Here is a 26,265-nt window from a genome sequence, read left to right on the forward strand (position 1 = left end):
TCATGAACTGGTCGCACTGAGTGAAAGCAATAGAAGGTTGGTTAATGGTTTTAATTGGCTGCCTCTGCACTTAAAAAGGACCAGAGATACTTAGGTAGCTGTTTTCCTCTTTTTTTTTTTTTTTCTTTTCTCTTTTTGAACAAGTCTTGTTTCAAAGGTGCAAGTTAGCATGAATTCTTTTGGATAAAGAAAGCATTATACGTAATACTCTAGCTCCCTCTTCAGAATGCTGTTGTGATAGGTTACATTATAATTTGAAAAGGTGTGCACAGGAGGCAATTCATGCAGTAATTGATAAACATAAACTAGGGTTCATAAGAGCAAGACTAAAAGCATGTCTTATACATGTGAAACCTTGTAAAAATAAATATAAAAATAAAGTGACTGAATTTAAACTCAATCTCATTATCATAGAATCATAGAATGTCCTGAGCTGGAAGGGACCCACAAAGATCATCGAGTCCAACTCCTGTCCCTGCATAGGACAACCCCAAAATTCACACCATATGTCTGAGGGCGTTGTCCATTTTGCCTGCTTGTACAAAGAGAATTGCTAAGCCAGCTATTTTCTTATGCTTCAGGGATGAAAGTGGATTTTGCTGATGTTTAACTTCATGTAAAACATACTAAAACGAGCTGTAAAATGTATTGTTGTTTATCAGTTCAAGTAAGAGTTAGGTGTTTCTGTTTTCGTATTTCAAAAGCAAACCTCTAACTACCTTTTGAAAACTCAAAATTGGAATTTTGTTTTACAAATTTAATTGCTTGCTAGAAGGTGAGACCATATTTAAACTACTGAAGTAGGAAATGTTTTTTTAAAACTCCCCTGCTTCACGATCTCCTTTGAGAACTCTAGCTGGACTGGTGAGAAATGGTTATTCAGGGGCAAAAGAAATTCTTTTCTCTTCAGTTCAGTCATCCAATCCATACTTTACCAAAAGTCATAGCTAGGATTTTTTGGGTTGTATTGGGGTTTTTGTTCTGTTTTGTTTTGTTTTTTGCCTGAAGTAACATTTGAACAGTGACATTCACACAATGCAATGTCTCGTACACAATTCTTCAGAAAAACCTAGCCCTCTGGTATGTTGGTTTGTGCTTCTTCATTGCTGAATCATGAACCACAAGGGATTTTCTTCTGTTACAAAGAAAGCTTAAATGTCACCCAAATACTTTTTGCTTTTTTATGCACAAATCTCACCCATTTGTCCTATTTAGATTTAGATCTGCTGCTGTGGAAATGAACGCATACCAGCACAGAAATGTGGAAATCCCTCAGAAAGTTCCCATCCCTTTTCCCCTATCTGAAAGTTCTGTTTGGGAAAGTACTGTTTATGAAAACCAGTGAGACATACAAATTGGTACCTCTTTCTCACCACTTCCTCCTTATCTGGCTCGCTGTTTATTGCTGGCATGATGGATTGCATCTGTAACTAAGAACCCATCTAACGTGAATGGTGCTTGAACTTAATGGAGAATCTGTTCTGACTAGCTTTCCCATAACATTTGGATTGAATTGTAACAGCAGTAGATTGCACAATTAGTTTTGTTGTAGATTTTTCAATAGCTCTTTTTCATTAGTTGCCTGGTACAACTCCCAAATATAGCCAAAAGAATTTACACAATGGAGAAATGAAAACATGAAATCCATGCAAGACCAAAGGTACTGAGTCAGACCAGCGGAGCACGTGGCCTCCTGCAACGATCAACAGCAGATGCTTGAGGAAGTAAAAAAATCAGTGCAAAGACTGACTGATATTTATTTATTTAAACACTTTCTCAGCTCACAATGATATGAAGGCCAGGAATTACCTGAGTCAGGAATGATACCGTGATACTAGATACTTCTTAATGGACTTTTACAATTCATTTTGTCTAAGGAATTTAAATTCACGTAAACCGTTCATAGTCTTGCATTAATCTAGTTAAATGTACTCTTGCTCCCATGTGAAGTTGTTCCATGCATGCCCTTCAAGGCCTCAGGTCCCCTGAGGAGCAGACTGGCCCTGTCCATGTCTCAAAGCATTGTCCTCAAGCCCACCAGAATGACTCATTTGATGGGAAATTGAGGGACTTTTGCATGTTCAACATGAGAATTTGTAGGGGGCTTTGAAGTCTCAAAGCTTGCTAGAGTAGCGTTGGAGGACTTCTTGGTGGATGAATCCAAACTTGATTCAGTGTCACCCATTCTACCTGTTGAAATAGGTTTCTGGATTGAGTTGTTTCCGCAATCACCCACAATATCCCTCTTCTGAACTCAGTAGCCCTAGGGGGTTTTAAGGGTGGCTTTTTTGTTTGTTTGTTTGTTTTTTTTTTGTTTTTTTTTTTTTTTTTTTAAAAAAACTGTCACATACATTTAATCATCCTTACTCTCTTTCTCCAAAATGGCAGCATAGACTTTCTTTTTCAAAACAGGGAAGAGGAGGAGTGAATTTTGGGTGACAGTGGCAGGAACTGCACACAATATTAAGGGTTTAAGCACGCTATGGCAATGTTTTTATGTTGCTCTCTTGCATGCTTTGTTTCTTAATAATTTCTGATGTTCAGCTTTGTTTTGCTTGGTACTGAATGTTGAGGTGATATAACTCCAGAACCTTTCTTTATAATGTCTAGTTACACAATAATTTCTTAAAGTTGGTAGTGCTTTCCCTCATGTGTTACGTGGCCTAATGCACACTTTCATGCATTGGCCATTCAATGTGGGATTTCTCATCTAACTTGGGAGCTACTCAGATGCGAGCCAGTTGCCATAGACTCCGTGCACAATTAATGGATGTATGTGGAGACTTCTAGGGTGGGATACGTCTGACTTCCTCTGCAATTAGATTAGGACAAGCTGAACCGTAACTTTTCCTATGCTGAATGTAAGGGTAGACCCCAAGCTCCAATATGGATATCCTTGTTGTAGAAGTCTGTGTTTGGACGGATTAATCTCACCTTTGGAGTCAGCTTTTGTTTCTGTTGCCCTGAATAATTTATAATATTGTATGGAAAAGAAGAACAGAGTTTATCACTATGAATCTTATTTCCTAACTCATTTATATGTTGTTAAACGATGTGGGCCTTATACAGGACTTATACTGGTGACCTCCCTCTGTTGGGAAAATTGACTCTCTATTCCTTCCTTTCCCCCACCTCATCTTTTTGACCTGTTTTCCCTCTTTGTGAGGCTCATGCCTATTACCGTTTGTTTGCTTAGTTCCGTTTAGTGTTTTGGTGAGGGACAGACCTCTTCAGAAATCCAAACAAATAATTTAATGTGGATTTCCTCTCCCCACATGCTTGTTGATCCCCTGGGGGGGGACAGTTTTGTGAAGTAAAAATTTCTTTTTTATAAAACCTGTGTTTCTTGTTCAGCATTTTGTATTTATTCACATGTCCAGCAATTCTGTTCTGCACTGTAGTTTCTACAAATTTGCCTGAGGAATATAACAGCATTACTGCTCTGCTGGTGTGTACTTGAATTCTTAGCTCTCTCTGGAGCTCTTATTAAAAACGGCTATTATATTTACTTCTCATTCTTCCTGTATAGCTATTATATTTGCTTCTCATTCTTCTTCATTGAGGCCGTTTATAAATAAGAGGCTTTACTTTACAACTATATAGTTTGCCTATTTTATTCTTCTGTACCTGGGTCTAAGTGACTTGCCATTGCTCATTTTGTCAGCTTTTATGAATTCTACTGTTAGCACTTAGATTTGGTATAAATCCTCTGAAGCAGGGTTGAAAGAAAATTCTTCCATGAGAACTCCTTCAAGCATGTCAGCGATGAACACAGAGGCAAAAAGAAGTCATTTACCTTTCTGGGCTGGCTTATCTCTCAGTGCTCTTATACCGTGATGATCTGGAGAACATTGTAGACTTGGTGAGATGCTCCTTGCTCTGGAAATCTTTGAAAGAGGCTTTTATTACTTTTCCCTTCAGCAATCTCAGTCCAGAAGGCTTTATTGTTATCAACTCCAGATAAGAATATGGTGGACAATTTTTTTTTCTTTTCTATTATTTTTTCATTAGATTTCAGCTTTGTGAAGGATGAAATGAGAAAGGATGCTTTCTTATTTCAAATAACTTCTTTTGCCATCCTTTTTAACCTTGCCAGCTTTCTTGCTTTTTCTAAAGTCTTTCTGAGTCTTTTTTCATGTGTATGCTTTTCCATTCATAAATGCAGCTTGGCTCTGACCTTGGTTATTTTTCCTCTGGCTACCCGTGGAACAAAGCTGTTTTATAACTGCAACATAAAAATAGTTTCAAGTTGATCAGGATTCTGAATTGTGATTCTTAACCAGACTTAACCAGATATGCAGAGGTAATTCTCGGTAATGTAGATGTTCTTCAGGTTTCTTTGGATATAATTTAAGTATTATCAGTGACAGGAAAGAGTTGTGTTTGTGCATTTTTGTTCTGTAAAATATTTAACTTTTTTTTTTTGCTCTTCAGTGTTTGCAGGGTAATATATCTGAACAAAACTGTTTTAGACAAAGGAAATTTAAGGCTTGAATTCTAGTGATGTGTTTTCTAGCTCCAGTATATAAAGGATGCTCTTTAACCTTTCTTCACAGTATTTATTCTTCAGTTTCCTTACTTAATATGCACAAGTAGACATGAATTTCACTGGGTTCAGAAGCATATGCATTTTGGTAACTTCTGAATGGGAAATAAACGCAGTACTTAATGAATGTTGTGGGTTTCAATGAAAGAGTACAAATTCTTTGTATGCCTTGGGAATTTGATCTGAGTCTTCTGTCTTTGTCCTGGGAAGAGTTTACCACAGACTGGCTTTGGGCATAGACAACTTCAGGTGACTGCCTGGGGCAGCAGAACAAGGTGGGATTCAGCCCTGGGAGTCCTTAAGCCTGAGCTTCTGCAGCGCTTGGGGCTCAGAGCAAGAGTGCTCCCTGCTTCTGGTGAGTACTGCTGTGCAGCAAAAGGCTGCTGTAAGTGGCTGTGGCTGTCGTTCCTTCCTCAGTTGCTTGGATTTGTGTCTTCAGATGCATTTGTATTATTTCCTCCTCTTAACACATAATCCTCAATATACGCATTTTAGCGCAGAAGTGAGGATTGCTGCAACACTGCTGCACAACGAGCCCTAACAGGGTTTTCTAAAAACAAATGTAAATTCTGTTCTGAGTGTTTCTCGGAGTTAGAATAGGATATTTCCTTTGGAAGGGACCTACAATGATCATCTAGTCCAACTGCCTCCAGTTGAAGGTGTGAATTGTGGAGAAGAAAAGATGCATCTTTCAGCTCAGAAAATAACACTGCTGTATCCAGTCCAGTATGTTGCTTCATACTACATCTGCTGTTCTGTAGCGAGGCCCTCAACGTGGGCGCAGGTGCCATCAGGGAGGGGATGATTCCCTGCTCACAGCCCCTTTGAAGGGAGCTCCCTTTGTCAATGGGAGAAGAGCCCATCCTCAAATGCCCGTGATCCTGGCACCTCTCGGGGAGCTGCTGGAGGAGGAGGATGTCTGTCTGGGGAAGCTGTTCTATTTTCATCACAGTACTGAGCTTTGTTTACGGCATTGAGAAGACATGAGCCAGTTCTAGGAGGCAAATGTTATCCTTTGTGTGTACTGCTGTCAGTGCTCATGTCTCCCTCTCTAGGGTTATTAAAGTCCTTCCTACAGTACTTGTATCTAAGGAATTAAAGATCAAGTCATGCAGGTCATAGCGTGCTTTATGCAAAGGAAAGTCTATTAGGACACTAGGAAGTCATTTCTGTGTTTGCATGAGGCACCTGCAAGGAGATTAAAGCCTGTTCTTTGCTCCAAGCGTGTTGGGTTTCCTGTGTTGCACTTTAGCATAGGCTACGTTGCAGATATAATTTTTCATCTATGTGCCTTTGAGGTCAAGTAGAGAACTACCTTACCTCTTCAACAGAAAACATTTCTTCTCCTTTTGCAAGACTTACATTGATACTTACATAAAAATTGAAAATCTGTTATTCTTACACAGTATTTGAATTTTGTGTGTACATGTGTGGTAACTGCAGAAGTATTCCTTTTACATCATAATCAGAGCCTCATTTCTAGATTTAGGTGCTTTGCGATCTGGGATTCTTGAGAATTTCCTATATATTGTTCTAGGACAATGATCTGCTTCCTGCTTCCTCTTTCTGACCGGGAGTTTCTTTTGCCTTTCCACAGATAAAGGAAACAGTAGTCTTCAGCTCTTTTTCAGTCTCTTTACACAATTGTTTTTGAAAATGCTCTATGAAACACCACAGCGCTTAAAATCAAAATGCTAGGAAATATGGTGGGGTTAGAAGTACTTTACAGGCAAGGACAGGGGTTCCATGAGCTAGCAGGTTTCTTTCCGACCTTCTTCCATTATCCTTCCTTTTCCTTCAGCACAGTAGGGTACATTTCAGCTTTATTAGCTCAGGACTGCATAAGCCAAAGCTCCTTCTTAGATAAAGTCTTCTGTGTATATTTATGCAACAGCTTTTACATCAAAACAAAATGCATATTTTATTATTATATGGTGGTTTCCTTGGTTTTAATGCTAAGCTATTTGATTAAAACCGTATGCTTTTGGAACAGTTTTATTAAAAACATACTGTTTGAGTTACAACCCATATTAACATATGATTAAATATTTGGCCTTTTGAAAACCTCAGTGTTAATGTCTGATTTTAGAATGTAACTGGTCTAATGTGTGGGGTTTGGGTTTTGTTTTTGGTAAATAAGCATTGTGATTTTTTTCCTTTTTTTTTTTTCTTTTGTCTTCTAATAGGTTTTCACTTTTTTTTTTTTGTTGGAGCTTTAGTGCATTGTTGGTTTGAGTACCTGTAATACCTTGAAGTGTTATTGTTTAACTCTTCATCAGCTCTTAGTTAATGTCAAAGGAGATTGTGAGACATTATCCATGAGCCTTGTTTAAAACATGTCTTTTTTTTTTTTTCTTTCTTTGCAGTTCCCCCCCCCACCCCCCACCACTTGTAATTCAAATACTCTCAGACAATATGACAACTTGAAGAATATAAAACTTGCAGGTCTTTTGGGGAAAAACATGGTACCTATTGGGAACTCTACTCTCTTTCCTCTTTCCACCCCTCCTTTCATTGAACAGAACTTGTTCTAGTTGGAATAGCTCTGTGGTTTTGTGTTTGTGGCTTACAGTAAGACTAGAAAACTCATTAAAGTGAAATGTTGATTTAATTAATACCAACAATATTCCTCTAAGAGAGATGGAGGGGAATAAAGTGTGTCCCAAAGGGCTGTAGTGGCAAATTTTCTATTTAAAGATGCTAAAATGGAAGTAACAAAAAATATGCAAACAGATGCCAGAAAGGAAAGTAAGAGAAGCAGGAAAAACATTTCAGGCACAATGGTCTGTAATTTAGAATTTCCTTCATCCTTGAGTTAAGGATTTTTCTTGCTTTCACTGGCTTCAATTTCGTCTTCTTCGTTCTGACCTCTCTGTACGTCCAATTTGTTATGAAATATATTGAAACAAGTCTTATACCAATATACAAGTATATACCAATATACCTTCCATGCTGTGGGATAACTCAGTTTTACAAAGGAGGTGAAAAGGGAATCTTTGTAAGACACATTTCTGCTTTTAAACTTGCAGTCAGATTCAGACTTGGTCTCCTTAGTTTTGTATCTGGTACTGTTGACTTTGTGTTCTGCAAAAATGTCCTACATTACAATAAATAAAGAGTTTGCATTACAGTAGACAACTCTAAATTCCTATGTTTACAAAATGAGCACATGTACTTATATTGTTTGATTGATCTTTTATTGATCGTATTACTTTATTAATAACTACAGATCTTTTTTCATCGATGTATTACAAATTCAGGTGACTGATTTAAAAGAAGCATATGTTTATTGCTAAATAGTTCTTTTTAATATTAAAATTATTTTAATTTTTAGTAAATGTGCTAACTTCTGGCTTTTTTGAAAGTACTGTTTGTCAGTTGGTTTGTCACTATATTGCAATACATAAGCTTAAAATAATAATTGACTGTCTACAAGAAAAACTTTCTGACTTTTAATTTCTCTTTGCAGATCATGTTCAAAATGAAGAAAACTATGCACAAGTACTAGATAAATTTGGAAGTAATTTTTTAAGTCGGGATAATCCAGATCTTGGCACGGCTTTTGTAAAATTTTCCACGCTTACTAAAGAATTATCAACACTGCTGAAGAACCTGGTGAGGAGTTTCAAACTTTCTTATTTTTTTAGTTTTTCCTACAATAAAGTACAATAGAACAACTTCATGATCCTGATGACTGATGATAATTTTAGAGATGCTTTCATTTTTTTTTCCAAAACCACAATAATTTCTGCAGAGATTATCACTAAAGGGTGTTATTACACACTCAGTGTGTTTGATTGTTAATTGGCAGTTAAGAAGAAAAATATAAATGTTGAGACATCACTTGAGGCATCATTCTGAAGTGATTGACGGTGTTATATATCTCTTCTTATGGACCTTAATTTTAAATCATTCCCTGACTTGAAGTCTTTCCAGTTAAAAATCCAATACCATTAGTTATGTTATGGCTTCTTTGTCTTACCTCAAAAAGAGAAACTTTCACTTTTTGGAAGAAAAATAACGATTTGGGGAGCGTGATTAAATGGCGTTAATGGTCTGTTCTCCCTGTGGTATACAAAGCATCCATTGCTTAAATAGTAGGCTTATGAAGGTGGTTTAAAGGTTTGTCTCATGTAAGTTTGTCTTAGGCCTTTTAATTCTGAAATCTGGATAATAAAACTGTAGTCATAGCAAATATCTTTGAATACGGAAAGTAATGAAGCCACATTTCTTGTGAAATCATGTTGCATGGGTTTGATAGCTGTTGTATTCAGAAAGTGATTGCTTCAATTTTATGTTTTTCTTATAGTTGGACTTATCTCCAAGCTTTTTGGTGTGTAAAGCAATATTACAGGCTTTCTTTCCTAGAGTCCCCAGCACGAGCACAACTGCTTTAGGTCAAGTCAGAGGTCCGTGTAGCCAGTACCCTGGCTTTGACAGTTGCCCAAGAGTGAATCTTTACGGAAGAGTGTAGGAGGAGAGCAAACATAGGGATAACTTCTGTGCTGTGGTCATGAAAACAGTCTTCAGCTCACAGATGTTGGACCTGGAGGCAGTATCTTTTGCTTTGTAGTCCTTGTTAGGTATTACTTCCATTAATTTATCTAAGGATTTCTTGAATGTATGCTGTGCTTGGCACAGAATATGGTGGATTCCTCCAGAGTGCTAAAATGAACTGCTCTCTGAAATGTCAGTTCTATTTCTTTTGAACCTGATCCTTTCATTTGTTGGTCCCTGGTTCTTATATTTTACAAGAAATGTAAGAATTTCCCTATTTTTCCCAGGAATTTACAGATAGCTATTCTTCCTTTCCCTCCCTCTATTACTTTCTTGCTAAGTCTTAGTTATTCCATAACTTGGATTGTCCTTGTTGGTCCTTTCTGCATCGCATCTTAGTACAATTGTGCCCTTTTCTGAAATGAGGGAGGACAAACGTGAAGATGGTTCCATTTCTTATTCCCTTTTCCGAAGACTGATTGCTTAATGATTACTTGAGCATTGAGCTTGATGTTTTCAACGGATTCTATATGGTAACTTCAAGGTATTTTTTTCCTGGAGACATTTTTCTTGATGATTGTTATTTCATAAGCATGCTTCTCTATGCAATTTTTTCTCCTTCACTTTACATTTTTCAGCATAGACTTCAATCTTTAATTTCATTCTCTCCGTGGTAAGTGTTACAAGGTTCTTATGCAATTCTTCATACCTGGCTTTTGCCTTGCTGCCCGGAATAGCTTAGTATCAGCAGACATTCTCACCTGGCTCTGCACTCCTCTGAGATTCACTTACAAACATCTTGGACTGCACAGGCCCTAACACCACGGAAAACAGGGTGTCTGTCACTTCTGACCTCTCACGCTTGTGCTTATTTCTGCCTTCTGAGTTTTGCCTCCTCTTCATTACCTACTTATTCATCTAAGAATGATCACACTTATCCTAATGACGCTTGCTTTCTTTAAGAGCTTTGCTCCGGCCTATTACGTGGATCATCCTTTCTTTTTTTTCAATGTTGGCAGTTTTAAAGACCAGTAGTTATGTGAGGGACCTGCTTTCCTCTGTAAATACTTCTGTCATTCTGGTTATTTTAGCATCCTTTAAACTTAATTTAGCACACAATTAAAAATAAGCATGTTAAAATGTGTGTTAAAGTGCAGTTTGAGGACAGTTTGGGACTAGAACTCAAGTTTGTTAGAAGCTCTCTGGACCTCATCATTCCTTGCAGGGCTTCCACAGAAATTTGTAACTTCTTTCAACTGGCAAACAAGAAGTGGGGGATTATTTATTTATTTACAGTAGTGCTGATCGAGAGGGAAAAGCTCTTTTAACTTAAGAAGCCACACTCATGCAAAATAACATTATACTATTTTAGCTAGGCTATGAAGCGTTACTTATCTAAATTCTTGTTGACAGGATTTAAAATAGGCTATTCCCTAATTTACTTTATTCATCAGTCTCAAATAGACAACAAGCTTATTTTACAAATCTATGTGTTTTAAAAACACTTATTTTTCACCTTTCTTCTCTCCAAGATAAATAATTCTTCTTTGTTGACCCACTGTTGTTCTTAAGCATCATTCTGGTTAATACAGTTACACTGAAAGAAAAGGATTTTTATAGTATCAAAATAAAAGTTGAGGTCCAGTGAAAAAGCAGTTGAGAGGAGGACAGTAAAATGTCACTGATAAAGCCCCACAGTAACTGCTGAGGCTTGTGTTAATAAAATTAATTGAAAAAATGGCGGTAGGTACTAAGATGAATGGCAAGCTAATAGGCTTTTTTTTTTTACATAGAGCAGATTGTTGCTGCCTTATTTAATAAATGTACAATAAAATAATGAATGGTCTTCAAAGACAGGAAGACGAATAAGGAATAGAACTACACAATAAACAACAAAATAACCTTCAAAAATTTGGATCCATTTTCATTAAATCTTTTGAACTTTAATTATGATTCATTAAATACTTTCCTATGAGTTGTGATATTATGCATATTTCATGAGAGGGAGGTTACAGAATAATTTATTTTCTTCCGTGTGAAGGAATTAGTGATCACTTTGAGAGTGATCTTCGCTTAATTGCTGTGATCATTTACTATAAAGTAAAGCCAGCAATTTGTATTATATATACAACTCTTGGAAAGCATAATTTTGAAATGATTGTTCTGCACACAAGGTCAAAAATAAAAGCATATCCATTAATTATTTTAACATAAACAAATAAGTCACTGTGCAAACTTTACTATAAACTGTTGATGTTATCACTAAATGCAACATCTGATACTTAAATATAAATATCATGTTATATTTCTGAGTGTTTTTTTAAGATTATAAGAATGACACACAATGACAACTTCTGTAACATTTTGTAAAGGTAATTACGTTGTGATTGGTCATTATCAACACTGGTCTACGTTTTCGGCAATCTCGGAGTGTCCCACCAGAATCGGTTTCTCTGCTTTTTACTGCTTCTACCTCCTTTCCTGTTCCAGGTTTCATTCTTTATGCAGTAATTCATTAGAATAGTGCATTAAAAAGCTGTATGAAGATCTGAGTATGTGAAACTGAGTGTCTCAATATCTTTAATCTGATCTAGATGAGTTTTTGGAAGAACATTTGGAGCACTTGCAGATTACTTGTTGTTTTTTTGAAATTTTGCATGGTGCTTGGCTTTTACCAAATGTTTAAAGCCTGTTTTTTCCCACCTCCCTTTCCTGTAAATGTCCTGAGCTAATCTTTGCGGGCCAATTATCTTCTGTTCACATCCCTCCTCTCCAAATTATCATATGTATTTCCATCTGTTAAGGTTTTTTTTTACTTTATTTTGCTCTAGATATGAGCAAAATTTTTGCTTTGTTTTGCTTTGTTATCAGACATGTTTCCAATTCATTTGGGCTACTGTTTCATCAAGTCTTCAACTATGTAATAAATAATTCCAAAATTTTACCATATTGGAGTAATACACTGCTATTTAGAGTTTTTTTTCCTGGTTGACATACTATCTGGCTACTGTTCAGTAATTTCAGGCCAAGTATTAATGGCTTGAATTGGTTATCCTTAACAGATACACTTGGAAAAATGAAAAAAAGCTACAGTAATGCACTGTTGTTTATGCCTGCCCTGATAACTGCTTTAAGTCTGCCATGTCCACCCGTGTTGTAGAAATATGTGTTCTCTCTGTTTTTGTGAACTAGGCTGGGATTAAAATCTTTTGAATATTCTTTCTCAGAATTCACATTTGGGATGTGAACTTCAGTTAAGGTTGTTAAGTGGAGACTGATTGAAATGGTTGAGAATAAAAACAGTAATACCTTTTCTTTAATCTGTGTATTGATAAAGTAGGTATTACCTTAATCACTTGCTGGCTTAATATTCATAATTCTTTTCCTTCTTCAGCAAAATTGACATTGCCAGGGAGCTGTTAGTTGTGGTGTATTGAGATAAAAAAACAACAGAGGACAAATTGTGAAAAGGCATAATCCTCTACAAATTCCCAGGCTCCTTTTATTTCTGTTATGAAATAATATTGGGGGGGGGAGGGGGGCATGGGCAAATGTTTAAGCTAAGAAGAAAGAAAAACAGAACCTAGCTCTTTAAATAGAATCAGAGCTCAGACTGTCCACTATAAACTTCTTTAGTGAAGCCAGGTAAAGAAAAAAATTTTGGGGGGTTTTAATCACTGAAAGTGATGAGGTTGCTTTTTTGTTTCATACAGAATTAATATTTGAGCACTAGTTATGTTGTGGTAATTAAGGAGAAAATCCCCTCTCAGATCTTGATCTTTTAAGCAGTGAAGAACCTTTGCTCTGTGTTCGTGCTATTGTTTGAGGCTGCAGCTCAGGCTGTTCTAGGGGCTGTCCTTCCTCTTGCTTTGAATACATTTTGAATATAAGATTTTGTGAATTTAAAAAATACAGAATATTGACACATGAAACAGTTGTCAAGATACCTTGAATATGAAGATACAAGTGTGTGTCATATGTTTTCTGAATTTGAATCCATCTCATGCTAAGAATAATTATCAGTTATGATATCTGCAAGCTGTCTAAAAAGAACAAAACTTGAGGGGTGACTGACAAGCTCTCAGGTGATAATTAAGTAGCTGTATAATAACCTGTGTTCAAAAGATCCACCTTCCCCACTGTCATGCTGAGACCCCAGTGCTTTCGAGAGGATAACGCATACCAAGTTTGAGAACCATGCTTTGTAGGACCGCTTTGTCTTCGTTAGAGCAACGGGCGCCTGAACTGCGCTCAAGCTCTGGCGGCCCGGTTTGGCGGTGATCTTTAGGGGATCTTACAGAAATCCTTTCTGCCCAGGATATTTGGAGAACGAAGCAAGTCTGGTTTTTTTTTTCTTTTCAGTTAAGGACTGATGGTGAATCTAATGAAAGAAAATACATTATTTTATATATAGTGGGTGTAGTTCTTGTAAATAATGACATGGTACAAGAAGTTGCTTGTAAATTGGTAAGAGGCCCTGGCTCATAAAACAGCAGCGAATGCACACGGGTCGTGTTGTTTCATCATGACTTTATTTTATGCCTATGAAAGATGTAAACCATGATACAAGACTGAGATGTCTTTGAATTTTGTTTTCTTTTACAGGCATGTATTTAAAATTGCATAATGTCACTTTTGAAAAATCTAGTATTTAATTTTTCATACATGTCTTTTGAATATATAAGGAGTTGGTGAATGGAATGTTATACCTGGAGAGCCTGTTTTAGTGATTATTTTGATATTCTCACCTGTGTGGATTGTTTATTTCACAGAAGTCCCTTAAAAATTAGTTTCATGGACTAAAATATGCTCAGAAGACCTTATAGGAGAGAAGAGCTAGGCTATGTATGTATGCTGATTAAAACCATTAATGTAACACTTCCCTACTCCTTTGGTTTACAAGCAGAGGATGTGCTGTCTTGTACCCTTCTCATCGTTCTACCTGTCCTTCCTTAGCAAGGAACTAAAGCATTCATGAAGTATTTTTGGGGAGAAATGAAGGGAGGGATGAAGTACAAGAGGCAGCAGACTTTTCACTAGACTGGAATAATACTGATATGCATATCTTTCCTGTGGTCATGACTCTTCAGGAACCCATACACACCATATGTGTTCAGATAGGATCACAGCAGTAGGTTTTACTGCCCTCAGACTGGCAAAGACAAACGGAACGTTTCCACAGACGTGTAATCAAACAGTCATGGACTTAATGAGGTGAAATTTAAACTCGCAAGAGCCTAAGCAGATGTCAGATTTCCACACCGGACGAAGAGAGGAACAGTCTTCCCAAATAGTTGGGAATAATCAAAGAGCTGGTGACTCTCTTCGTTCCTTTTGCCCATGGTTGAATTAACATGTGCCTTGTGTGTTATCTGCCTGTAGCACAGCAGGTCCTTGTTTCTTACTTAGGAGGCTGTAAGAAACTTTTGTTCCAAAAATGAATTTGCTTCCTAAATAATTAAGCAATATTCAAATGTTTACTTTGAGAGACTGAAGATTGCCTTTAGGTGCTTTCAGAACTTTGGTTATATGCTATTTTTAAAATTCTGGTTTTATATCACCCTATATAAGTAAAGATTAATTATAATGCTTCTATGTCTGATGCAAGTGAATGTTTATCAGTTCTTTCCAGACTTGAATTTACTATTCATTTAGAAATTTTGAGGTGATTGCAACTTCATTAGTGAAGTTCACAGACTTGTTGGCAGGAGTTTGATAAGATCATAATGAATCTTTTTGAATGATAACAGTATAATGTTTTTCTTTCTAGCTCCAGGGTTTAAGCCACAATGTCATTTTCACTTTGGATTCTCTCTTAAAAGGAGACTTAAAAGGTGTTAAAGGGGTAAGTGTTGAAAACTAATTTTTTATTTAGGGAAATGTTTTCAGGTTCAGCTCTCTTGTGACTGTTTTCCATTTACCCATGAGATTATTTCTTATGTTGGCATCCATTAATATTCTGTATGTAGTCCAAAGAACAAATTAAAAAATGGTGTGACTGTGACGCTTCTTCAGAATTTCATTGTAAATTCCTGTCTTAAGGTGCACGGGAAAGCAATACTTTGCAAGATTCAAAAATAGTATTTTTTCCAACTGCTGTCCGAAAAGTTTTAAAAGAAAACAGTATTTTTTGTTGCCATTTATAACTTGATAACTAGAAAGACAAAGTTTTAAAAATGTTCTAAGCAAATTTTCTGTTTCCTAAGGACCTCAAAAAGCCTTTTGACAAAGCCTGGAAGGATTATGAAACCAAATTGTAAGTATTTTTCTCCCTCTTGTTTTTTTTTTTTTTGTTTGTTTTTTTCCTTCCCCCCCCCCTTTCCTTTCTCCTCCTGGTCCCAAACTATGTAATGTATCTGTGGATGTAAATGTGAGTATCAGCAAGGCATCTCTTTGGTGGTTCTTTCTTCTGCATTAATAGAAATAAAATATTTAAATATTTTGATGTTCTCTACAGAGAACATGTTCTCTACAGAGAGCATCAAAGTAGTTAAATGACTGCCTCTTTGGTGTAAGGAAGATACTTAATGCTTAGATACTCAACGTGAATTGTGGATATTTCAGATGGCATTTACACATTCTTATAACCAAATACATAAAATCTATTGATAGTAAAAATTATGAGATTTATATGTTGTTCTGTATTGCAGAACTGTATGTGTTTGAGAGGCAAGAATTTTAGTGCAGGTGGTGTGACTTCTAAAATATCTGTGGTTTTAAAAATATTTTCTTGCTATAATACTTGTCTTCTGTGGGTAAAGAAAAACTTATAAAAATTGAAGGTTGGAAGCAAGTAGTATCATAGTTGCAGAAATGTTAGTGGAATGGTTCAGATTGCTCTGTGTAAAATCAGGGATATCTTTGCCAGCCTATTTATACCAAATGCCATTAAACAGAACTTAGCAGACAGAGGTATCTCATACAGACTCAACGCATGGAATCATCTGTGGGATTCTGTTCTGAATTTGGAAAGTTTGCAGAAAGATGCTGTTGTCTTGCTAAGATTTTTTTTTTTTCTCTTGTGAGCAAATTTCACTTGGCTTATTAAGACCAAGGAGATGCCCCTTAGATTTCTCAGAGAATGCTGTTTCCCAGAATTTGTTCAAGACCAAATATCAAGTCGAGTTTAGAGGCACAGTGCTGAAAAGTACTTTGTTCTACGTGCAAACATTATGGCTTTCTTCGTTGGAGAAAAGCAAAGTTCAAAAACAAATAAACTAATACCTCTTAATTTTTTTTCCCTGGCAAGGAGCACCTGATAAACACACAGTGATTTTTTTTTTTTTTTTTTTTTAAAGAAATCAGAAAATTGTTTAGATTTTTCTACTCTGTATTAGAAATCTAAGTTTGCTTACAAATGGGGGTATCCAGTTAGCCTGCCTAGGACAGGCAGGATTTAAGGACAGCCACACTGTAAAACTCTATAAAGTCTCAGGGTGGCCTCTTAGTTCCATATTTGCATTTCACTATTTCAGAATTTCAGTGTTGGTTTTCTCTGAAAATGTAATGACTGAAAGTCATGTTATTTAGCGTAGGTGGTAAACTTCGTATGCTGCCTTATTGTTTTTCTTAATTCCTGCCTTATGAGCATGAAACATATCTGATTAAGTTATTCTGCCATTTTCCTGCCAAGTCAGTAGTTTCTTATATGTATGCTTTACACTGCAGTATGTAGAGCTGAAGGCTATGGAGTGCATCATATAGAAAGAATGAGATTCCCCCCTCCCCAAGTAGCACACAAACTAGAGAAAAGAGTTAAAGGATGAAAGGAAGGAAGGACAGCTTCATTGACTCCATTACTTCTGGACACTTAAAAGAAAAAATATAGCATTTGGTATCATAGAGGAACTCATCTTCAGAATCGCTTCTTTAATATTTCTCAATTATTTTTTTTTCCTAAATAATACGAGATCACGTGATAGTAGAAGAAATTCTCTAAAATGTTTTCTAATTAAAATTTCAGTACAAAAATTGAAAAGGAAAAAAGAGAACATGCAAAACAGCATGGGATGATACGAACTGAAATAACAGGAGCTGAGATAGCAGAGGAAATGGAGAAGGAAAGGCGGCTATTTCAGCTACAGATGTGTGAAGTAAGAAACAAGTTTCAGCTTTTAATTATGACACCATGACTTAAAAGTACCTTGTGGGCCTTACTTAAAGTGGTGAAATCTACTTTGTCGTTTAATGGGGGTGGAGGGAGGAAATGATTGCAATGTCACATAGTACAGCAATATAAAAATAACTATTAGCAACTGTACAAAACTTGGCTTCCTTTTGTTTTATTCCTTTTCTTTGTGTTTAGATTATTATGCTAAGGTTCTTGGGGCTGAAAATATACTATGGAAATATTTTGTATTTTTTCAGGTTTATGATTGAGCCGTTCAGGAAGTATTTTTGATATCTTTCTTCCCATGTGCTTTCTGAAGCCTTCTAAAATTTCTAATAAAGTGATAAATGATAATGATACGTTAGTTCCATAAAACTGCTTTTTATATGAATAGTTCTCTTTATTCCATTTTAGTGGCAATTACTTTTAATTGCATGATATTTATATTTTTAGAATATTTCAGTAATCACTGGAGTGGCATTAAAAAAGGGACACCTTCAGACAATTGTAAAAGAGAAAACTTTTTCCTGTATTTGTTTTGTTTTGTAGAGTTTGAATTTTTTTAGGCATGGCCAAATAAACTGTTATCTGTTTTATATTTTGCTTAACTGGTTGACTGGTGGCTTATGGGTCAGCACCCAGGTTAAACACAGAGATAATTAGTTCATTGAGTAAATGATGTTTTATTGATTGAAAACTGTTGAAGGTTATAAGGCATGATTATCAACATGTTTTTCACTGTCTATACAGTATCTTATTAAGGTTAATGAAATCAAGACAAAAAAAGGTGTGGACCTTCTGCAGAACCTTATCAAGTATTATCATGCACAATGCAAGTAAGTGCAATGCCTTTAAGCTTTGGTTACAATTTTCTTTTTTACACAAGTGTTTATTTCCCTTTGTTTTAAATTTCTTTTTGTTACATCAGGAATTCTTATAATAATTGTAATCTGCCAGGTGTCTGCAACTTCGTCTTATTAGGCTGTAGTCTTTCAGTAGAGAGTATGAAAGTAAGCGAGTGGGGCAGGGGAGTGATGGAGAAGGAGGCCAAGGGAAAACCCTGCATGTTGCATACAAAATTAATTTTAGTTCCTGAGGCATAGATCTAGAATGGAATTTTAGAAATAGCTTGTTAATTCTATTTAATAGTTTTTAGGTTTTTATGTAAATTTTGAAGCCATTGTGAAAGCCAGTAGCTTCTTTGAAATTCCTTGAGGTGAAACTGGTAAGATATGGCCTTGTCATCAGTAGAGCCACAGAAGCAAACGTACAGGAACTTAAGTTAAATACAGGAAATGTATTTTGGAAATTACTAAGGTGAAACATGTTGACTAAGTGATAAAAATAAGTTAAGCTATATTCTCTCTAATCTGGTATTTCTTAAAGTCATAATGGTATATCTCCACTGCTGAAAGATACCATACTTGAAAACTACTGGGAAGGGTTTAAAACATAAAACAAACAAAACCAAAACCCAAAAAGCACCCCAAAAAACCCAACCCAAAAAAAAAAAAAAGCTTCATAGTGATGAATATCAATTGATTTCCTTCAGATTTCTAATTTAGAATAAATACTTGAGGACAGAGGTTAAGCTTCTGTTTATCTGTAATCTAACCCTTCATATGTTGCCACTTCATATACTAACATGTGAAGTGCTTATTTGGCTCATTATATTTTTATACAGTGAGACTAAATCAGCAAAATAAATTAAATGTTTCTGGACTGAAATTCAACTGTCAGACCTTTCTGAAGTATATTAGATTAGAGGAATGTGGAAGCTGTGCTATTGTGTGGTTAGATTGATAGTAAAACAGTTCACACTGGGACAGAGGTTTTTTTGTTTGTTTCTGAACATGGGGGGAGCTGGATAAGTTTTCTTGATTTTGCTGTTTTTCTCCGCAAGACGGTTTACTTTGTGTTGTGAATTATATGTTTTCCTGATAAATCACAGGTATTTTTCATTATAGTTTCTTCCAAGATGGCTTGAAAACAGCTGATAAACTTAAACAATATATTGAAAAGTTGGCTGCTGACTTATATAATGTAAGTTTACTTATAAGTAGTTTAATGTCTGAAAATGGAAATATTTTGTTTATATGAATAAATTTTAGATAGGACTACAAGGGTGTACATTTCATTTGTATCTTATAAATGAAAAGTGTGTTCTTTGAAACTTTGCATATAGCTAGACTGAAGAAAAAACATCTTGACTGTCTTATACTTTGCATTCTGTTTTTGCAGTTATTAGGAAAAGCAGCTTTCATTCTACTACTCATTTAATGTTTCATTAAACTAAAACTAATTTGAAGTGGGAATCTTTGAATCAGATTACTTTATTAGCACTAATTTTAGCTACCACTTTCATTTTTCCATAACAAACTGCTTGATGATAGCACCACAGTTTTTGAATGAATTAACTTATGATATTCATGGAAGGCAAGTAATAATGTGGAATCAGAGCTCACTTGTCACCCAAGTGCTTTTGTATTCTATAAGAATTACAATAATCCCATTTGCTATTGCAGTTTGTGGCTAAATTAAACTGTGTTTTCATTCCTTAAGTCATCTGTCGAGCTTATTGGAGTTATTTAATATTTCAGAGACTAATTTAGTTGCATTAGATGTCGTGAACCATTAAACTGTAACAGAACAGAGCACGCGGAGTTGTACATTCATTTTAGCTTGCTTTTCACATAATACATGCATAGAAGGTGAATACATAAGAATGGACTTGTCCATGAAAATAAACTCAAATAGTACAGAAACATGGAATAGTTGAACTGGTTGCTCAGGACATCTAAAATGGTATATTGGAATGAATAAAAAAATAAAAATTAAAGTTGCATCCAGAAAGCGTATAATGGCAATCTCTTTCCATAGATAAAGCAGACACAAGATGAAGAAAAGAAACAACTTACTGCTCTTCGTGATTTGATAAAATCTTCTCTGCAGCTTGATCAGAAGGAGGTAAATAATTTAGACAGGTTATTCTCGGAGATAATATGAATTTATGAATTCTGTATTCAGAAAATGGGTTAATTGATGTTCAGTTTCTGTAGTTACTGCTTCAGAAGAATTGGACTTTGAACATTATGGAAAAACCAATATTTAGAATGTCCAACTATCAACAAACAATAGTTTTAGATTAATTTTCTGTTTCCATTTTATGTATGAAAAGAAATTATTCCTTTTTCTGTGTAATTTTATATTTTTATGCACTTTTTTAATGTACTATACAAACAGTTGTAATGCATCAGTTAAATGCTTCATCTATCCCAGTATCCTGTCCTTGAAAATGATGAAGAATGAGTGTTCAGGAAAAAAATATAAAGGGATGGGATGCACACTTCTTTCTTTTGTCCTGCCATCCTCCAGCCAGATTGTGTTCAGGATTTTCCTGACCTAGGTGATCCTGAGTAAGCCAAAACGAGAACTGGAGGCTTGCCTTTACGTGTGGTTTCCATATTACTATTCATCTGCTAACTGACATGGATTTTGTGATGATGTTCTCTTTCCCAAACCCTTTTTGCTAATACTGTATCATAAGGAAGAAAATTTGTATGTCAACCAGATAGAAGTGGCTGAGACAGGGCAGTTAAAAAGAAAAAAATACATCATCAGTTACGCTGGTATCAGAATTGAAGGGAGAACATGCAATGTCCATTGCAGATGTTCTGGAATACTGCTTGAGCTCGGAGATAGGATATAATGTATATCACAGTGTTTACCTGAGACAATATTCTGACTTTTTCTAAATCATAGTGCCTGAGAGTCAGAAATGCTGAATATCCTGTGGTGAAGCTGAGTGCTGGGGGGGGTGGTGGGGTGGGGGGGAATGGGGTGGCTTTCCTTTAGGAGAAGATCACTTACCCTCTGTTTTCTCTTAGATAAATAAAACATTCGTATTTGCCAGGTGTCTACTCAGCTTATTAAATACTTATTATGAAATATGAATTATAATTAAACATTAGACAGGTGCCATTCTGCTGCATATATATGATCATCCACATATATGATTGGGCAGTATTTCTAGTATCAAATATCCATAAGTATATAATTTACAACCAGATATACTGAGTCAGCCAGGTTTCCAACAGCAATCAGTCATGGATGTGTAGAGTAAGATGCAGGGCAATAACCACTGATGCTTCCCCAGAACACCCTCCCATTAGTTGTTTGACTGTCTTTGCAGTCTCTCCACCACCCTATAGATTTCCTCTTTGAACTTGTGCAGTTTGTTTTTGAAGCAGTGTAAACTATCAGATTCTGTTACAGCTGTGTCTTTCCCACCATCGCTACACATTGTGTGGAAAAATCTTTTTCCCTTTTATTTGTTTTGAACTTTTAGATCTGCATACCATACTCAAGATGGGAGTGCTTGTGAATTTATGATAGCATCATCAGATCATTTCTGATCCTTTTTTTTATATAAGTCCTAACACTGACTTCCTTTTTGACCAGTGCTTAGTGCAGAGAAGGTGTGTAACGTTTAATCAGCTGTAAAGCTATAACCATATCATTCTCTTACTCAATGTTAATAGTCAACTCACAGTATCTTATTTTTCCCCTCTGAATCACTTTGCATTTGTTTATGCTGATCTTCACGTGTCATTTATTGTCAAGTTACTCACTATCATGAGGTCCTTGAGAAATTCTTCAGTCAGCCTTTCTTGGGTATCCTGAATAATTTAATACCATCTAGCAAACTTTGACAGTTTACTGTTCATCCTTTTCCAGATTGTTTTAGTGTTAGACACCACATGTGCTAGCACAGCTTTCTGTGAAACTCGTTTTCTTCCTGCTTTTAACTTCTTAACTCATCTGAGGGCTTTTCCTCTTTTCCTGTAGCAATGCAATTCTTCCCCTTTCATAAGGAACACTAAGTGCCCATTGAGGGTCCAGGTAGACTGTATCAGTTTGATTTCTCATGTGTATCTACTGCTGATTCTTTCAGAGAACTTCAGGAGAGTTTTGAAACATAACATTTCTGCACAAAAGCTGCACTGATTTTCCAGTATATATACTACTAAATGTACTCTTAGAAGTAGTTTTCATTTATCTTCCTTATGTGATGTGAAGCTTACTAATCGTTACTTTCCTGGAATTCTTCTGGAACATCTTCAAAAATAGGACTTTAGTAGCTGGGGCAAGTATCTTTGTGGGCTTTCATGCAATTTTGTAGGTAGCACACTGATTATGGCTACTGTGTGTAGATAAATGGCTTGAAGTTAGTAAATTATTTCAGGTGAAATCACAATTAATAAGGAATGGTTGATGAGTCATTCCTTAGTGTGGTGGTGGTGATTTTTTTGAATACTTGCCTATGTGTGCTTTCATTATGTAGATGTACATTATATAGCAGATAAACCTTGGCCAGAATGCCGTTCCTCTCCCTGCATCTTTAATCCTATCGTTCTGCAGGACAACACAACCTTACAACACGCTGTACATGTTTTTTAGAATTTCTTTGTCACAAATGATGACAGGAGCACTACAGAGCACCTCTGAATAGATCCCAATTTATTGTAAGATCTGCCAGCTCTTTCTAGTACTCAGTTTTCCCTTACCTCATACTCTACAGTCTTTCCCAGTGCTCTGTTTGGTATTTTTTTTCCTTCCATGTCCAATGTGCACGTGAACCTACTAAATCTCTTCCATAATACTTACAGAGCTTCCCATACATGTGTTACATTTGTAACCTCCCTAGTATCTAAATCACTCTGAACACAACTCATGCGCATTCTCCATCCTCACCCCCAAAAGTTGAACAGAAAACATCAGATTTTAAGAGCTATTTGGAAATAACTTTAAATTCTAAAGCGTTTTTATGAATCTATTCCCAATACATAGAGGAACAAGACCCGCTCTCTTCTTACGTAGCTTTTTCTTCCACAAGCTAATTATCTGGGAAGCAAAGAAAAATACTTCCTTCTCTCCTGGCTGCTGCGTATGTTGTTAAGTTTAAGCTACTTAGTAATCAACCAGTTCTCGGAAATAAAGTAGGACAAATGGGTGGTTCTTCTTCGGTGCCGTGTGTTGTACATACATGGCTGCATACAGTACAAGTCAGGTTTCAAAAGTTGCTCACAGAGTATTACGAGGTAGAATAACTATATGAAGTATAGTGTTTGGTTTTTTGGTTACCTGTTTCCTGGATGTGTAGTAAAAATGATTCTGTTTCAGTGGAAAGTACCCTCATTTAAAATATAAAAATTAAACAAGTCAAATTCTGAAACTTATATACATGTTGTAGTAAAATAGCTTCACAGGCATCACCAAAATAAACTATGCAACTTTTCTGACGTTAATTATAGTGTAGACAAATCCTAGGACTCTTGAAAAACTGTGTGTGTATGTGTATGATATCTATATAAAAATTTATAAATATAAAAATAAATATAAATATAAAATACATATAAAAATAAAGTGTTTGGCTTGAAGAGAATTAGAAGTGTGTCTTAGAAGGAAAAGGAGCAATATTGTGATTCTGAGATATTCAGGCAAATCCTGCGAGAGAGAGATCTGCTGTAATGAAAGAATCCACTATTTTGGATAAAATACCCACTTGATCACATTAATGTTCAAGTGTCTCTTTCAAAATCAGTGTGAGGACTTTCACTCATGTGATTCTGCTACATTACATGAGTCAGGGCGTAATGATGCTGGCAGATATTGAGGAGCCTGATAAAACATTGTGTCTGTTATTTAGGTATTCAGTGTTCTAATGCTGAAATAGCATGCCAGCATTCATTACTCCTGAGTTAAGTGACAACAGAGCTCGAAGACACATGGCCTGAGTTTCACCAGTGAGCTCTCCATCACTGTGTATATTCGAATCTTCAAGTATGTAAAGCAGGGCTTTATTACTGTGACAGATGGCCTGGTTGGTTGTGATTAAGAATACATTTTCCCTCTTATATTAGTGCATTATAATCTCACTGCTGGAAAATTTATGGATTAATGGAAATATTGAAGAACATGAAGTGAATGGGATTTTCTCTGGTGGATTTGTAAAGATTCAGAAGTACTCTTACCAAAAATTACTTTGGCAGGGAAACAGTTTGAGATAATAAAATTGAGGCCCTGGTTGTGTGTAGCTTTAAGTTTCTTTGACCTTTTGTGCAAGAGAAGAAAGCTGAAACTAGCAATTCCTGTCCAAACTGTAAATCCTGCCACCTTTAACCTCTTAGGAGTTGCCATTAGATAAGTGAGGCTTCCTGCCCATCTCAGACTGACTTGCTGTCACAGATGACAAAAGAGATTCCTGCATAGCTGTTAAATTTATTAAAGCATTTAGTATCTTTTTGAATTAAAAACAATATGTATGGAAAAATTACTCTTCAGCACCCATACTTTCATTCAGGAAAAAACACTAATGTACTAAATGAGCTAACCTCGTTTCCTACACTTTCAAGGTCCCATAATGCAACTCCTGTTTTACTCTTGCATGTGTTCAAGGTGGTTATTTAGCATTACAGACATCTGTAATGCTCTTACACGTTCTGCTGGCATACCTGTCCTTTCATCGGTGAAAAAACATTGCAATTACCTGGTTCTTGGAAAAGCACATCTTGACAATCTTTGAATCTTGGGTTGCACAGAAGTGCTAGTGTGGCAGCTTCACTGTGGGAAGTAAAATTTACTGTGGCTCTGTTAGATGCGGTGTCTCCTGTTGCCGCCGTGTACTGCCTTGTTATTAAGTTATGGCACTTTCTGTTACTTTGCGCAAGAATTACCTGATTTTGTAAAATGACTATTGTTTAAAGCTTTGAGGAAAAATAATTCAAGCTATACTAGTGTAATTTTAGTTTTGTAAAGTGTTTATTTTGTTGAAATGTTGAAAAATGCTTATATGTTAAGAAGCTTAAATTTTAGAGGAAACCAGGCCTTTAATACAGGCTTCTATTCCCTCTTTTTCTATATTAATTATTGGTACAAATGTAACTTAACAGCTTTAAGTTGAATATAGCTAGTCTTTAGAATCATGTTTTGTGTCTATTTTGTTAACTGTTTCTTTACATTTTGATTTATTTCCCCAAATCTCCATCTGATGTGCTCTTTGGAACAGGAATTATATCTTGTTATGTTTTTTCCCTATGCTAAGACCAGTAGGACTCTAATTCCAATGGGGGTTTGAAATTTACTTGTAACAAATGAGCTGCTTACCCTGAGCGTGTGAACGCTGCTGACAGCACATTGCGTGTAGCAGCCTTCATCCTGCTTCCAACCACAACTGCCAGTTTTACCAAAGCACTTCTCTCTAAACTCCGATGACAAAGTTGTTACAAAATTAAAAACAGTTGTAAGGACCCTGAATAAAATAGGAGGGAGTAATCTTCTATATATATTGGTTGTGGTAATTGTAAGAAGCTGTGCTTTGAAAGAGAAAAGGTTATTGCCAAGGGAGTAATCGACCTTCCCCGATTTTGTCAGATATTTTGCAGATAATTTTTTCACAGCGACATTTAAAACCATATCAATGTGTTCTTAATTATACCTTTTTATATAGATTTCCAAAAATTAGAAGTTAACTTTGGGCCTGATCTTTTTCAATGGAAATTCAGAATTAGCTCCAGTTTGGTATACAATATAGCTATCATTTTAGACAATTTAAATGTAATAAAGACTGGAAGACATTTAGTAAAATTTGATCTTGTAGACATTGTAGTTGCTTTTTGAAGCCAATGTCATATATGGGAGGTTGCTCAGAATTTTGTTATGATGTTTTGTTACTTGATGAGAAAAAGCACCAGTGTGCTTGAAGTAATTATTACCTTCTTTTTAGTAGTGTTGCGAGAAAGGGGAAAAATTGTTTTACTAGATATGGGGACTATAAAATTTATGTTCAAGGAACATGTTTTTTAAATAAAATAATAATTCTTGTTTTAAATTATTTGCTTTCTCTTTCCTCTATTGCTTTTGCCTTTCGTGATCGAAGTCTAGGAGAGTAAGTCAATGTTTTAATGAACTTTTGGGGATTTTTTTTCTGATGTGCGTATAACAAGTTAATCCATTTCACTTAATTGTTTCACTAGATCAGGCCAAAAGTTATTTCAGTTGACTTCATTCACTAAAACTCATGAATTATATACATATTTTTAATTGGGCTGAA

The 26,265-nt window shown here is 35.7% G+C and overlaps 1 protein-coding gene across 2 annotated transcripts in view; it reads left to right on the top strand.

The window, feature by feature from the left end:
* Positions 1-26,265, top strand: part of ASAP1 (ArfGAP with SH3 domain, ankyrin repeat and PH domain 1) — a 157,562-nt gene that overhangs the window by 80,501 nt on the left and 50,796 nt on the right. For both annotated transcript variants that reach the window (XM_082325849.1, XM_082325850.1), the window contains 7 exons: positions 8,016-8,161; positions 14,814-14,888; positions 15,250-15,299; positions 17,007-17,136; positions 17,904-17,989; positions 19,121-19,196; positions 20,034-20,120. In XM_082325849.1, coding sequence (XP_082181975.1) covers positions 8,016-8,161; positions 14,814-14,888; positions 15,250-15,299; positions 17,007-17,136; positions 17,904-17,989; positions 19,121-19,196; positions 20,034-20,120 — 650 coding nt within the window. The remainder of the gene's footprint in view (positions 1-8,015; positions 8,162-14,813; positions 14,889-15,249; positions 15,300-17,006; positions 17,137-17,903; positions 17,990-19,120; positions 19,197-20,033; positions 20,121-26,265) is intronic.

This window comes from Platalea leucorodia, assembly GCF_965183815.1.
Source record: "Platalea leucorodia genome assembly, chromosome: 1".
Classification (NCBI taxonomy): Eukaryota; Metazoa; Chordata; class Aves; order Pelecaniformes; family Threskiornithidae; genus Platalea; species Platalea leucorodia.